Raw genomic sequence first — 15,210 nt, 5'->3', positions numbered from 1 at the left:
TCTTTTGAGACTGGATTCTTTCACTTAGCATCATGTTTTCAAGGTTCATCCAAGTTGTAGCAAGTGAATCAGAGCCTCATTCCTTTTTATGGCCAAATAATACTCCATTGTATGAATATACCACATTTTGTTTATCCATTCATCAGTAGATGGGCATTTGGGTTGTTTCCACTTTTTGATTATTATGGATAATGCTGCTCTGAATATTTGTGTACAAGTTTTTGTGCGGACATGTTTTCATTTCTTGTGGGTATATACTTAGGAGTGGAATTGATGGGTCATATGGTAACTCTATGAGGAACTGCCAGACTCTTTTCCAAAGTGGCTGCATCATTTTGTGTATATTTCTACCAGCACTGACTGTATTTAGTTTCCCCACATCCTGCATGCGATAGACATTTAATATGGAAAGAATTGCTCTTTAAGCTTGATTTTCTAGTTCAGTAGACACTAAAAGAGTACTTTCTTCCAACACTTTAATTAACAGCACTTTCTATTAGAAAAATGCCCTTCGGCCTCAAGGGATATCTGTGAGAAGACATTTTAGAAGGAAGAAGGTGAGAAGGTGAATCTGCATTGAAATAAAAATGTAGAGCCTAAGGAATTTTTTCTGGTATAGTCATTATACCAATAGGGATTTCTTAAGAAATGCAAATATGTATTGTTTTGCCATCATAAGGCAATTGTTATCTAAAGTACAGGATCCTGTATAAATAGTGAGATTTTTGAGAGCAAAAAGAGTTGGAGTGGGACCAAGGGACTTAAGGAAAAATAAAAATCCATTGAAGTAAGCAAGAACAAGGAGATAGAATGGAGCTAATGTAGCAGCTGGGACCTTGGGAGCACTCGGCATGTCTGGGGGGCTGTGGGGGGGGGAAGGTGACAGGGGTGCAGACCTGGGAGGGAAGCTGGTGGCACTCCCTTCTTTGTTGTAACATGACCATGTTTCTGGTGGTGAGAGGAGTCAATGTTTGAGAAGCGGGGAAATGCCTGATTCTAAAGCAGTGGTGCAGAGGCTCATCGCATTGTGGGCTGAAGCTTATGAAGCACTTACCGTGAGTCAAACACGGTATTAAGCACTTCATATACGTCACCCCAATTTAAACCTCCCAACAACCCTATGGTGCAGGTACAGTCACTGTCCTCACTTTACAGGTTAGGAATCAAAGGCACACAGAGGTTAAGACACAGCTGTGTACACTCCCCTGTTCATTGCAGGACTATTCACAATAGTCAAGATATAAATAAATTAACGTGTCCATCTGTGAATGAGTGGATAAAGGAAATATGGTGTATGTACACAATGGAATAGTATCCAGAAAGAGGGAAATCCTGCCATCTGTGACAAAGGGGATGGACCTTGAGGGCATTGTGCTAAGTGAAATAAGTCAGACAGAGAAACACAAATCTTGTATGATCTCACTTATATGTGGAATCTGAAAAAGCCCAACTCAGAGAAACCACGAGTAGAATGGTGGTTGCCAGGGGCTGGGGACGGGGCGCATGGGGGGAATGGAGAGCTGTGGATCGAAGGACACAGGCTTCCGGTTATAAGATGAATAAGTTCCGGGGATCAAATGTGCAGAATGTACAGAACAATACCGTACAAGGAAAGAAGGAAGGAGCGAATTAAGGAAGGAAGGGAAGGAGGAAGGACGGAAGGAAGGAAGGAAGGAGGGAAGGAAGCGGTTAAGGAATTGCTCAAAGTACCATAGCTGATAAGTGCTGACTCTGAGCTGTGCCCTGGAACCAATACGCCTCTTTGATTGCTGCCCTTAACCAGGGCACTAGTATATCCCTGCCTGTGTTGTTTTTTTTTTTTTTCACCTACATTGTCTGAACACAGCAGTTAAAAACACATTTAACCATCTTTTAATCTTAGTTTAAATAAAATCAAAGTCAGTAATTAGTCAAAGAAGTGATTTAATAACTTAATAGTTTTAAATCCAGTTGTAATGTAACATAGTGTAATATGCCAGGGAAAATAGAAGCTTGGAGGCAGATCGTGCAAGGCCTTGTAGATCATGTTAAAAAGATTAAATGCTATTCCAGAGGCAGTGAGAAGCATTCAGTTTTAAGTCTTGGAGTCAAGGGGTCACATCTGTGCTTTGGAATTTCCCCCTAATTGCAAAAAGGGGTTTGCATTGGAGGAAGTAAGAGCAAAACCGGGGACACAAAGATCAAGCTGAGGGGTGACATTAAGACCAGAGCATTGGAGATGGATTAGAGGGGACAGCTGAGAATTAAGGAGAGATCAAGGAGTCACCAGTTGGTTGTGGGGAATGAAGGTGAGGTGGGAATCACGTGAGTCTCCCAGGATTCTGTGTGGAACACAGTGTAGTTAGAGATACAGTTCACCAAGATTGATTCTAACGAAGTGGATTGTACAATGATGTTTTCTTGAGAAGAAAAATGTTTGAATCTTCTCCGTTTTTCCATTTTGGTTTTACTTTACAGCCTTCACTATTTTCTTTGGTCAAAGCCATTTTCATTTCATCAGACGTGTCATTCTTCTTGCAGAAGCAATTCCAGCTCTTTTAATACTTCAAACGTTAATTTATGGAACATCTGTTCATGTCTCTCTAGATCTTTTAAACAGGCAGCATCTTTGTGCAATTTCCTGGACCCATCAAGTTTGCCCAAGGGCTTGCAGATGCATGTTGTTCAAGGAGATAAATGACTCAAGTAGAAAACTGTTGGCTAACCTGTTGAAATTCTTTTGTGATTCCAGGCTGCCCTGGCAGGAGGCACCACCATGATCATTGATTTTGCCATTCCTCACAAAGGCCACTCCCTCATCGAGGCCTTCGAGACCTGGCGAAGCTGGGCTGATCCCAAAGTCTGCTGTGACTACAGCCTTCATGTGGCGGTGACATGGTGGAGTGACCAGGTGAACCACTGGGGGTCCAGCTGCTTCCATGTCGTCCTTTAGTCCTTTGCTCTGTGCCAAGGTCAAGGAACAGGCAACGTCAAAACATAAGAAACCGGTGATGTTGGTTGCTTCCCGGAAGTCAGAATTGGAGGGAAGACTTTGCATTGCATACTCATTGCTACTGTTTGAATTTTGAATCATGTGAGGTATTGTCAGCTTAGAAAACTAAAAACAAATTTAACGCATATGAAAGTGGTAGGGTAAATCCCTTATACTCATTCACAAAAGACTTTCCTAATATTTAATTCATGAGTTGTAAATACTTTAAATGTAATTTTTAAAAGCACTGGACTTCTCAACTTAACAATACAGGACACTTTTAAGCAGTCTTTTCCCACAGATCAGAACTTTAGTTACAAATGTTTTTAATATCGGGGAAAAAAACCAAGGAAGGGACAGACTGGGAATGTGTTCAAGGCCTTCTAGCTGTGCACTAACCTGGTGCTCTGCTAACGTCAACACGTGGTCAAAGCATTTCAAAACAGAGCTTACACAACCTTCCGAATCTACTGATTATTTAGGTCATGGCAGAAATGATAACATGATTCAGACAGAAAAGACAGTTTTGAGAGATGTTAAAATATGTTTATTTTTTTTCCCGTGAAAACATGTATGTGTACTTTGGAAGAAACTTTTACTTGTGGTTTAAATCAATAACATGTTTTCCCACATTGAGCTTAATTCAGAGCTCGTTTTGCCAGAAAGGGCTCACGGGGTGACTTTATTTGAAGTTACCATGTAACTTATGTCATTCCTTCCTCCCAAAATTTGGACTGTAGACACCAAGTTAATATAAAACAAGTAATCAGTCTTTAACAGATAGTTCAGCAAACGTAATAGCAAAGTTTATGGTCCAGAGAAAAAGCTAATTTTTCCCCAGAAATGCCATTCTAACTGAGGCATCTGATCTCTTTCATGCTTTTAGGGTCTTCCTACCTTCCTACCTTCTCTCCCTCCCTCCCGGGGTCCTTCCTCTCTGTCTCCCTTCCTTCTTTCCCTTCTCCCTTCCTCCTTTCCTCCCTCTCTTGTTTAATAAGATAGAGCAAAGGTGAAGATGTTTGCCCTTACTTACCAGTGTTTCTCACACTTTAATATGCAAATGATTACCTGGTGAATATTGTTAAAACACAGATTATGTTCAGTAAGTGTATCAGTTTGCTAGGGCTGCTGTAACAAAGAACTACAAACTGGGTGTCTGAGACAACAGAAGTGTACTGTCGCACAGTTCCAGAGGCTAGAGGTCTGAGGTCAAGGTGCTGGTGGGGTTGGTTCCTTCTGAGGGCTCTGAGGAAGAATCTCTTTCATGCCTCTCACCAGCTTCTGGTGGTTTCCTGACAATCTCTGGTATTCTTTGATTTGTAGGAGCATCACCTGAATTTCTGCCATCATCTTTACGTGATGTTCTCTGTGTGTGTCTGTGTCTAAATTTCCCCTTTTAATAAAGACACCAATCTTATTGGATTATGGTCCACCCTGCTGACCTCATCTTAATCAGTTACATCTGCAATGCCCCTATTTCCAAATGTTGACCTGAAACAAATAGACTGCTGGGTATTTCTCCAGCAAAGATGGGTTTATTTGGGATCAGCAGAGAATTGCAGTTCAGGGTCTGCAAGCTTGGCGAGCCACGTGCAGGTCCCCGCAGGGCAAGGGAAGGAGCAGGCTCGTGTGAATCTGGGGGGACACAGTCAACGCATAGCAGTAGGTCTGGGGCAGGGCCTGAGAGTCTGCATTTCTAACAAGCTCCCAGGTGACGCTGATGGTACGAGAGCAATAACAGTATAGTGAGACTTACCCATGGATATGGATGTGGATGACAGGGATGTTTAATGAGGTCACCTTCAGAAAGGCTCTTCTACTCAGGGAGTAATAGGTATTTCATCTGAGCAATGCAGCTCATCACTCCCTTTGGGAACCCCATCGTGTGAATATTCCAACAATGTTTAAAGCGTTTTTTTCTGACTATAAAAATAATAGAGTCATGGTAGAAAATGCGAACTTAAAAAGAAGCTTAAAAAAATGAGGCACGCTATCCCAAGTCCTGCCCTTGCTGCTGTCACTTAATGTATCTTGGAACCCATTCCATCATTTCAGTGATGACCGCTCTCAACGTTTTGATTTTGCCGTTCCTTTTCATGCATTTATTCATTCATCAAAAAGCTATTGACTGGCCACTATGGACCAGGCACTATTCTAGGATATAGCAATGGACAAACTGTACAAAGACCCTGCTCTTACGGGGTGGAAATTCTAGAGGAGGAGGCAGGCCATCAACAAGTAACTATATGATATGCCAGGTGACAAAGCGCCATGGAGGAAAGTAAGGAAAATTAGTAAAGGAATAAATAGTGATGGAAGTGAGTAACTTAACATGTGATATTGTCATTTTTTAAAACTTTGCTGATTCAGTAGGGAAAAATTGCGTTGTTTTATTTTGTACTTTTTAAAACAGTAAACTTATTTGTTTATTTATTTATGGCTGCGTCGGGTCTTTGTTGCTGCACGCGGGCTTTCTCTACTTATGGTGAGCGGGGGCTACGCTTCATTGCTGTGTGTGGGCTTCTCATTGCAGTGACTTCTCCTGTTGTGGAGCACGGACTCTAGGCACGTGGGCTTCGGTAGGTGTGGTTCGCAGGCTCAGTAGTTGTGGCTCACGGGCTCTAGAGCGCAGGCTCAGCAGATGTGGCGCACGGGCTTAGTTGCTCTGTGGCATGTGGGATCTTCCCGGATTGAACCCATGTCCCCTGCAGTGGCAGGCAGATTCCTAACCACTGTGCCACCAGGGAAGTCCCTATTTTATACTTTTTAATCAGTAGGAAGGTTAACATTTTTTCCATGTTTATTACTCATTTGTATTTACTGTTTGAACTGTAACATTTTTTACCTAGAATGTTAGGGTTTTTCTTATCAAGTAGAAACAGCAATAACTCTCTTTAAATTTTTTATTTACTAAGAGCTATAATCCTATGTCTGTTATATATTTTTATGTTTTGTTGTATATTTTTGTTTTATATTTTATGTTATATATATATTTATTTGTATGTGTGTGTGTGTGTGTGTGTGTGTGTGTTTTAACGTGTAGAAATTCAAGCAATTTTATTTGATCAAGTCTTCTGACTTTTCCTTTGAAGTTTTTCGTCTTTGTTGAGACTAGAATTGGATCTGCAAGGACAATTACTAAGCTAGTTTTGATCATAACTTGTCCCTTACCGTTGGTGTGATGTTACGGTTTATAATAAGAAAAGCATGTCATCCCCATTTCTGGCACAGAGCCCCTAAAACCCTTGGAATTTCCTAAGTGATGAGAGCAACAAAGGTGTCTTTTATTATGTTAAAGAGGTGACTTTTAGACCCCACCTAAATATGGGGGCTGATTGACCCAGGAGCCAACTGTATTATTAGAGGGTTGAAAATTTCAGTCCCACCCAGCTGACCTCCGGGGAGGGGAGAGGGGCTGGAGGCTGGATCAATTGCCAATGGCCAATGCTTTAATCAATCATGACTGTAATTGAGCCTCCGCCACAACCTAAAAGGATAGGATTTGGAGAGCTTCCAGGATGGTGACCGAGTGGAGATTTGGGGAGAGTGGCGTTCTCAGAGAGGACATTCAAGCCCCGTGCCCTTTCCCCATTCTTTGCCCTATGATGTACCTCTTCCATCCAGATGTTCATCTATATCCTTTATCGTATCCTTTTATCATAAGCTGGTGATCCAGTGAGTAAAATGTTTCTCTGAGTTCTGTGAACCGCTTTAGTAAATTAATTGAACCCGAGCAGGGGGTTGTGGGAAGTTCTGACTTATAGCCAGTTGGTCAGAAGTGCAGGTGACAACCTGGACACCCCATAGCACTGAACCCTTAACTTGTGGAACCCGGTGCAGTCTACCTGGTGCAGGTAGATAGTGCGAAAATTGAGTTTAATCGTAGGATACCCCCCAGCTGGTGTCCGGAGAGCCGCTTGGTGAGGGTGGGGAACCTCCCCACCTCCACACATTGGAATCGGTGATCAGAACCTTTTAGTTGGCAACCCAGAAGGCTCCTGAGGCTTCTGACAGGTCCAGAGTCACTCAACTCCCAGGAGCTGCCACTGGCTCAGTCTGCATCTTCCCCTACCTGCATCTCTGAACTCATCCTGTAGGTTTCAGATTTGACCCCAAACCCTTACTTCACATTGGCTCTGATTCCTTCTAGAGACACAATTGCTTCTATTGCTGCCAGTGGCTTTGTTTTCATGTTCTAGAATAATTTCTTCTCATCAGGAGATAGATGCTGAGAATTTCATAAGCGTGACAATGAAGTGTTTGGGGGAAATACTATTAACTCTTTCATGATTTAAAAGTATCGTAGGGACTTCCCTGGTGGTCCAGTGGCTAAGACTCTGCACTCCCAATGCCCGGGGCCTGGGTTCGATCCCTGGTCAGGGAACTAGATCCCACATGCCGCAACTAAAGATCCCGCCTGCTGCAACTAAGACCCAGCGCAGCCAAAATAAATAAATAATTTTTAAAAATAAAAGTATCGTAGCAACAGCAATTCATCAGATGAAATGAGGTCTAACCGAGGGGAAGGATCAAGACCTTAATTACATTTTTCTGGAGTTCCGCTGATGTCCTTATTTTACTTCATTTTCTTCTGAATGCAAGATTTTGGAGAATGCTGATATTATCTTTAAATTAAAGAGTGACATTTTGTTGTGGTTTTTGTGCCCTTTTAGGTTAAAGAAGAAATGAAAATCCTTACCCAAGATAAAGGTGTGAACTCCTTCAAGACGTTTATGGCCTATAAAGATCTGTACATGCTGAGAGATGTGGAGCTGTACAAGGTCTTCTCTCGGTGCAAGGAAATTGGAGCAATTGCTCAAGTTCATGCAGAAAATGGAGACCTAATTGCAGAGGTAAGTAACTGCCTTCCAGAACTTCCACAGAAATGAAAATGGCCATAACTTAAGGTGAGGATGACTGGCCCCATGTAGGTAAATTCATTTAATGGATTGGAAGAAAGGAAATTCAGAAACTAATTTTATGTGGCTTGGAAACTCTTGACTTGAATTACTTGCTGTGTGGCTCTGGGTTTTTTGCAAGGTGGTATATGTATTGGAATGAGGAGTTCCCTTTTTCACATCAGTTATTAGATCTCAGACAAGGTTTATTCTAAAAACACAAATATTTTTCTTTGTGTCCCCAGCATTTTTTTTTTTTTTAGGTAGCTCAAGCTGCTGGTTCAGAATGCCAAAGTATGGACATCGGTGAAATCTGATGACTAAGGCAGTGCATTAGGTAGCTGTTTAAAGCCCCATTCTTTTCAGAAACTAGGTACTAAAACATGCTGTGGAGGAATCTAGATGATATTTCTCATGTTAGTTCCATTACTAATGCCCGAAGGGTACACCATCTGCAAGATTTAAAGAGCTGTCTCTTACCCTTTATATTAGCTGATCTTTCTCTCTCCCGGGGCTCGGTTCCCATTAAAGTCAGTGAGATGGAGGCCCCATGGCCAGGATGAGGGGGGGCGGCGGGCAAGGGGGGTGATAAGAGGAAAGCATGAGCTGTAAGCTCAAACACACCAGGTTTAAACTGGACTCTTCCGCGTCCTAGCTGTGTGACACCAGGCGAGTCATTCTGACACTCTTGAGTCTTGACTTCCTGCCTGTTTTGTAAGGAAGGAATAACACTTTTGGAGGGAGGAAATACTGGTTCAGTGTCACTCCGTGGAAGGGGGGAGAAGGCAATGAAGAGAATGAATCAGTAAAACGTAGAACTAACTACATACTAGCATGAGTCGCTTCATCAAGGATATAACATGGGGGACTAGAATACTTTGTTTTATTATATTTTGTTCTGAACCAATAAAAAGTCTTAAATATGGACACTACTTTTCAAAGACTGTGATTAGAACAGACCTCATAGCTTTGTCACCTTTTCAGTCAAAATAATTTGATTGTGAAATATGTATATGAAAAATAAACATATGCTTTGAGAGTAGTAGATTATTCTTACCCAAAACACACACTGTCTACGCACACATTCACACACACCTATACCTAATAGATCTAAAATAAAAGCCTGGCAGTGCATTCGTTTCACAACAAAATTATGGGAGTTGTCGTTAATAAACCTTTCTCACTGGTGTGTATGTTCCTGCTGCCTTTTTTAGGGAGCAAAGAAGATGTTGGCTTTGGGGATAACGGGTCCCGAGGGCCATGAGCTGGGCCGCCCAGAAACGGTGGAGGCGGAAGCCACGCTGAGAGCCATCACCATAGCCGGCGCCGTGAACTGCCCTCTGTGCGTCTTGCACGTGATGAGCAAGTCCGCAGCAAGGGTGGTAGCAGATGCCAGGAGGGAAGGTAATTCCTGAACTGTAGCCTCGCTTACAGCTAGTACTGTTAGCTAAAGAGTAAGGTAAAATAACGCCAACCCCTGCTTTTGCTTATCAGAAAGTTGCCCATGAATTACCACAACTTTTCTTTCTTTTATATTTTGAATTTTTGAATTTTATTTTTTTATACAGCAGGTTCCTATTAGTTATCTATTTTATACATATTGGTGTATATATGTCAGTCCGAAGCCCAACGTTTCTTCCTCCCTTTTTATTAGCATCCTTTCTGTGTTCTCGCAGTCTTACACGTCTGTGTCTGCCCTCTTCAGCCGCAAGCCCCGCCCTTCACACCACTACCTGCCAACTCTCCAGTGAACTTTACAGAAGCTTCCCTGGCTCTTAGGCACCTCCACTAGCCCTTCCAGTAACTGAATCAGGGTCAGGCAGGTCACACAGTAGGTGCTCCACAAATTTCTTTCGAATTGAATTGATTCGTCTCACAGCAACTTGATTGTTGACGCGATTGAAGCAATTATCCAAATAGTGTTTTTATGACAATTATTTTATTTATTTTATTTTTATTTATTTATTTATTTATTTTGCGGTACGCCGACCTCTCACTGTTGTGGCCTCTCCCGTTGCGGAGCACAGGCTCCGGACGCTCAGGCCCAGCGGCCATGGCTCACGGGCCCAGCCGCTCCGTGGCATGTGGGATCGTCGCGGACCGGGGCACGAACCCGTGTCCCCTGCATCGGCAGGCGGACTCTCAACCACTGCGCCACCAGGGAAGCCCCTATTTTAATATTTTTAAAGCAAAGTTATGTTAACTGCAAATTGCTTAATTGCCTCACTTTTATAGTGTAATTTTATATGTAAACAGTCATCTTAAAAGAAAGAAAAAATCTCCTATTTTTGATAAGAATTGAACATGGAAATAATTTTATTCATTGGCCAGTACTGGGAAAGGAAGAATGAAAAACAAATAAGGTGTGTTTTATTCAGTAGTTTAGACCCTCCTGGGATGTGGTAGTGGTTTCTATCTCTCACTTTTAGGAACCCAGATAATCAGAAATAGTTGTGTAAAGCATCCTGGCTGTGTGTTTTTTTAAACTGAAACTGGCTGCATTTTTATAACATGGATCTTAAAAACTATGAAAATAGATTTGGCATGTCTATAATTGACACTAAAATAAATTTTTTCAAAATTGCTTCTTGCTTGAGTTTCAATAAGGATTTTGTGCTAGCTAAATGCATTTTTAAATGTAATATATCAGTATCGTGTATTAAGAGTCACCTCAGTTTCACACAGGAGTTAATAAGGTCTTACTACCAGCCATTTCTGGTTGCTTTTTTCCCCCACATATAGAATATTTTCAGTATAAAAGAGCACACCGCTTCAAAAAGAATCTGTACTTCAGTTTTAAGTTACAGCTTTAGGTTTTGCCACCAGATGGCGCCGTTGCTAGCTCTATGAAATCGGTTTCCTCTATTTGCTTTGCAAGTGGTGTACCGTGTCTCATAGCCTGTCAGTCAGGTCCGTTATGTAAGAATATGGTTTAACAAACAGCAAAATCAGCAGAAATGGTCAATCTTAACCCACCAGCAATCTGTGATTTTTGCCAGTTCTGTCAGGAAACAGTTTCTCGATTTGAGTATTTATTTTGCATTGGGATAGAATTCCATTAGCAGCGGAGTAAGTCTAGGGAAGGTTTTAGAATGTAAATCGTAGGCAGAAAACTATTAAAATTAAATATGAATATTTTAATTTTATTTTAAATTATTTTAAATATAATTTTTTATTTTGAATATGGAAAACATTTACCTGGCCCCAAAGTCAAGGTGATATATTAAAAGATATAGTCTCAGAGATATCTTGCTTCCTTCCCTAGCTTCTTCATCACATACCCCATAAGTAATTATTTTTATTAATTTATTTCTGGCCTACCCTGTAGTGTCTCTCTTTATGAAAAAGGAACATATGTATATTCTTATTTCTCTTTCTTTCCTACTTGAAAGGTAAAATCCATAGTGTTCTGTACTTTGTTTTTTCCTACTTGAAAATATGTCCTAAAGGTCATCTCATATTAGGTATAGAGAGCTTCCTCATTCTTGTTTACAGGTGCAGAGGACGCCACTGTATTTGTTCAACTAGTCTCTAATTATGGATATTTGGGTCGTTTCCAATCTTTAGCTGTTACAAATAAAACCACAGTGATGTCCTATGCCTATGCTATTTCATATTTGTGGAAGGTGTATTAGTCTCCTATTACTGCTGTAACAAATTACAGCAAACCTAATGGCTTAAAGCAACACAAATTTATCATCTTATAGCTCTGGAGGTCGGAAGTCTGCAGTTGGTCACACTGGGCTGAAACCAAGGTGTTAGCAGGGCTGTGTTCCTTCTGGAGGCTCTAGGGGGTATGCCCTTCCTTGCCTTCTCTAGCTTCTAGAGATCAGCTACATTCCTTGGTTCCTGTCTCCCTTCCTCCATCTTCACAGCCAGCAATGGTGGATGGAGAACATTGCATTATGCTGATCTCTCTTCTACTTTAAGGGTCCTTGGATGACATTGAGCCCACCTAATTAATTCAGGATAATCTCCTTATCTCAAGATCCTTAATTTACTCACATCGGTGAAGTCACTTCTGCCAAGTAGGGTTAACGTATTCACAGGTTATGGGGATTAGGACATGGACATCTCTGGGGCGCCGTTATTCTGTATCCCACAAAAGCGTAGCCTCAGGGTAGAGTCCTAGAAATGAGAACCTGGAAATGGTTCAAAGGGCAAGTGCATACCTACTCTTTGGACGTTGCTAAATCCCTTTGCAAAGGGGTTGTAAACATGAAATACTGAAAATGTCAGCCCAAATGCTCTAGTTGAGTCAGATTTACCATAATAACACTTGTGAAAATACTCTAACGCGCAATTGTCAGAGGCAGCAGAGGTCCAGAATAAATTAGCACGAGAGATTGTTCCATCGCTGGCATGTGACCTCTCACAGGTGGTCAAGCAGTGTCAATCCATTCACATGGTGACTGCATCAGCCAATCCAAGGGCAGATCCATGGGGAGTACAAAGTGACAAGAGCTGGTGGACACACTGAGCTTTTACAGAAGATTCCTCTACTCTGTACGCATTTATTATCTAACGTAATTTCTGAACATAAAAGAGCAAGATACATCTATTCATTGTTACCTTGATTAAAGAAGAAAAAATTCAGCCTTATAGATCTGTAATATGAACATCTGTAAATACCTTTGCCAGCCCATTCCATCATCTAGGGCGTTGCCACTCAGAGTGTGGTCCCTGGAACACAGTGCTGACATCCTATGAGAGCTAGTTAGCGATACAGGTCCTTCGACCCCATCCCAGATGCGCTGACTCAGAATGTGCCCTTATAACTAGAACCCCAGGTGATTCCTATGCGTATTGAATTTGAGACTCACTGTCCCAGGAGGCACAAAAGATACCCAATTAGTAATTGTCTCTATTGTAGTTGCCTAGCAATACAATGCTCTTATTACCTTGGATTTTATTGTTGAATTGCCGACTATATACCCCCAAAGATAGCGACCTGAGGGTTAATGATTATAACATCTAACTTTGTTGAGTGCTTAATATGTGCTTGGCACATATTTTAATATATCTTTTATCTCATTTCAAGTTTTGTTATATATTATCTCATCAATGCATTGTAATATACAATATTTTTTAAAATTGTCATAACAACGCTTCAAGGTAAATTTTATCACTGTTTTGTGACTGATGAAATTGAGGCTTGGGAAAGTTTAGTAAATTAAGCCCAAGATCACTTTACTAGTACGTGCTAAACCTGAACTTCAAGTCTATCCAACTCCAAAGCTCACATTTTTTATAACCCTCCACTCTGTTCCAGAAGAAATCAGTTTACAGAGTTGGGAAATGCAGATACCGAGTTTATATTGAATTGGTTTTGTTTATTGGCCTTACATTTCTAACAAATTTATTTAAAATATTGCCATCATTTTGTTATTTTTTTATCATTGTTAAAAGAAGAAAACATTCCAGAAATGGAAATGATCAAGAATGTATTAAGTGAAGAGTAAACATCTTCTATCTCTCAGCTCAGTCCTTGGAACTAGCAATTTTTAACCATGTCTTTTTTTTTGGTGGTTTCCTTCAAATTTCTAAACCATAAATTTGTAAGTAGTGACTTATAAATTTTTGACAGTATCACTTGACTCTGAGTGATGAAAAAAGAACAGTCTAGCCTACATAAATCTTACCTCTCACCTCCTGAGTTTTGTTAGTAGTAAATGTTCACTTCAGGTAATATTACTTAAATTTATGTGTTTTGGCTATTTTTGTGTGTGGTATCTCTTTTTTCTCTACTAGGCTGAAAAGGAGTTGAGAGGCCCAGCATCACCCTCTCTGCCCCCACCTGACTGCTTTCAGCTGGATTACTATCTTTACATGGACAGGGGTCACATCGTTTTCGGTTGGCTCTAGGACTAGAATCAGGTCTTCCAAGCCTTGTCTATAGGTTAGGTCTAAAATTTAGAACTGTTATAAAGTAAGATTGTGGGAATATTCTTCTTGGTAGAAACAATTCAGGAGAAGAGAACCTCAGAGGAATTTATATCACTAACTTGAGAGTGAAAGCTAATGTCGTTTAACTCTTGGAGAGGCCATCGCCACGTGTCAAGGTGAAGTGGGTTTCCTTTCCTACACTCCCATAAGATTAATGGCATGCCTTATTTTAGTTTGCTACATATGTAGACCATTCTTGTCTTGTCTTTTTTTTTGGCTTGGAATTTTTCCAATTAGCTCTTTTTAATATAGGTTCAGAAAAGAAGCATGTATACCTTCTTTACTATATCATGAAGATTTTCCAGCTTCTATCTCATACCTTCTATTGAATGGAATCAGCTTCTGTTGAAATGAATCAGCTCTTCTTGCAGAGATATTTTTTTAGGAGGAGAATCTTTTGGCTTTCTGCTTTATTTTTATACTTTCCAAGCTGTAGAGATGCCATCCTTGGATTTCTTTTCACAGAATCCTAGGTTGGATATACCGTTTCTTGGTTCCCATCTCTCCCCTTTTTCTTGAATTACTGTGAAGATTCTCATGTGATTTTTTGAAAAAATATTTATTTAGTTAGTTATTTCGCTGCATCGGGTCTTAGTTGCTAATGCACACTGACTCCAGAGTGCTCGGACTTAGTTGTCCCGCAGCACGTGGGATCTTAGTTCCCCCTGTGTCCCCTACGTTGGAAGGCAGATTCTTAACCACTGGACCACCAGGGAAGTCCCTCTCATGTGAGTTTTAAAGGAAGAGTGTTAGAAGGTAAATTTTCTGATTCTTTGTCCATGTCCTTTAACTACTTTCACCTTTAAAAGAACCTGATTTTTCCTCTATATTTTAGGAAAGGATTTTGTTTACTTCTTCTTTCCTTCTAATAAACTTTCATTTTGGTAATCATATATTTATTTCCAAGAAAACACTTGTTCTCTGATAGCTCTGTTTTTTCCTACAGTTGCTTACTTTTTAGTTTTTTTCCTTCAATAGGTGAGGTCTTTTTGACCTCATTAGAATATTAACAGATTTTTTAAAAAAATTCTGTTTCCTGGATTATCTTTGTTTCTTGTTGAGTTAATTTTTCAGTTTTTTTTTAAAACATCTCGGCCCTTCTTTTTATGTTGTTTGCTTTTTCTTGAAGTGTCTGGTGATCTTGGGCTGTCTGTATTCATGACTGGACAGTTCAGGTGATTAGAGTAGGTAGCTGGTGTGGATTCCCTCTGCTGTTGAGCAGGCCCCGCCCCCAAATGAGAGCACCACCAATGACACTATGAACTCTGTAAATGAGCTTCACTCTGCAGCATCAGGACCACCTTAGAAAGCTTTGTTCCCCAGGCAGAGGGCGGGATGAGGGCAAACTGCCCCAACCCATCCCTTCCCCACACCAGGAGGAATGTCTGTCATGAC

At 40.8% G+C, this 15,210-nt stretch overlaps 1 protein-coding gene across 1 annotated transcript in view; it reads left to right on the top strand.

Moving 5' to 3' along the window:
* DPYS (dihydropyrimidinase) overlaps window positions 1–15,210 on the top strand; it is a 79,684-nt gene that overhangs the window by 9,972 nt on the left and 54,502 nt on the right. The window contains exons 2-4 of the mRNA XM_059042548.2: window positions 2,732–2,890; window positions 7,645–7,824; window positions 9,084–9,273. Coding sequence (XP_058898531.1) covers window positions 2,732–2,890; window positions 7,645–7,824; window positions 9,084–9,273 — 529 coding nt within the window. The remainder of the gene's footprint in view (window positions 1–2,731; window positions 2,891–7,644; window positions 7,825–9,083; window positions 9,274–15,210) is intronic.

Source organism: Kogia breviceps, chromosome 17 (genome assembly GCF_026419965.1).
Source record: "Kogia breviceps isolate mKogBre1 chromosome 17, mKogBre1 haplotype 1, whole genome shotgun sequence".
Classification (NCBI taxonomy): domain Eukaryota; kingdom Metazoa; phylum Chordata; class Mammalia; order Artiodactyla; family Physeteridae; genus Kogia; species Kogia breviceps.
This window is presented reverse-complemented; position numbering and strand designations above follow the sequence as displayed.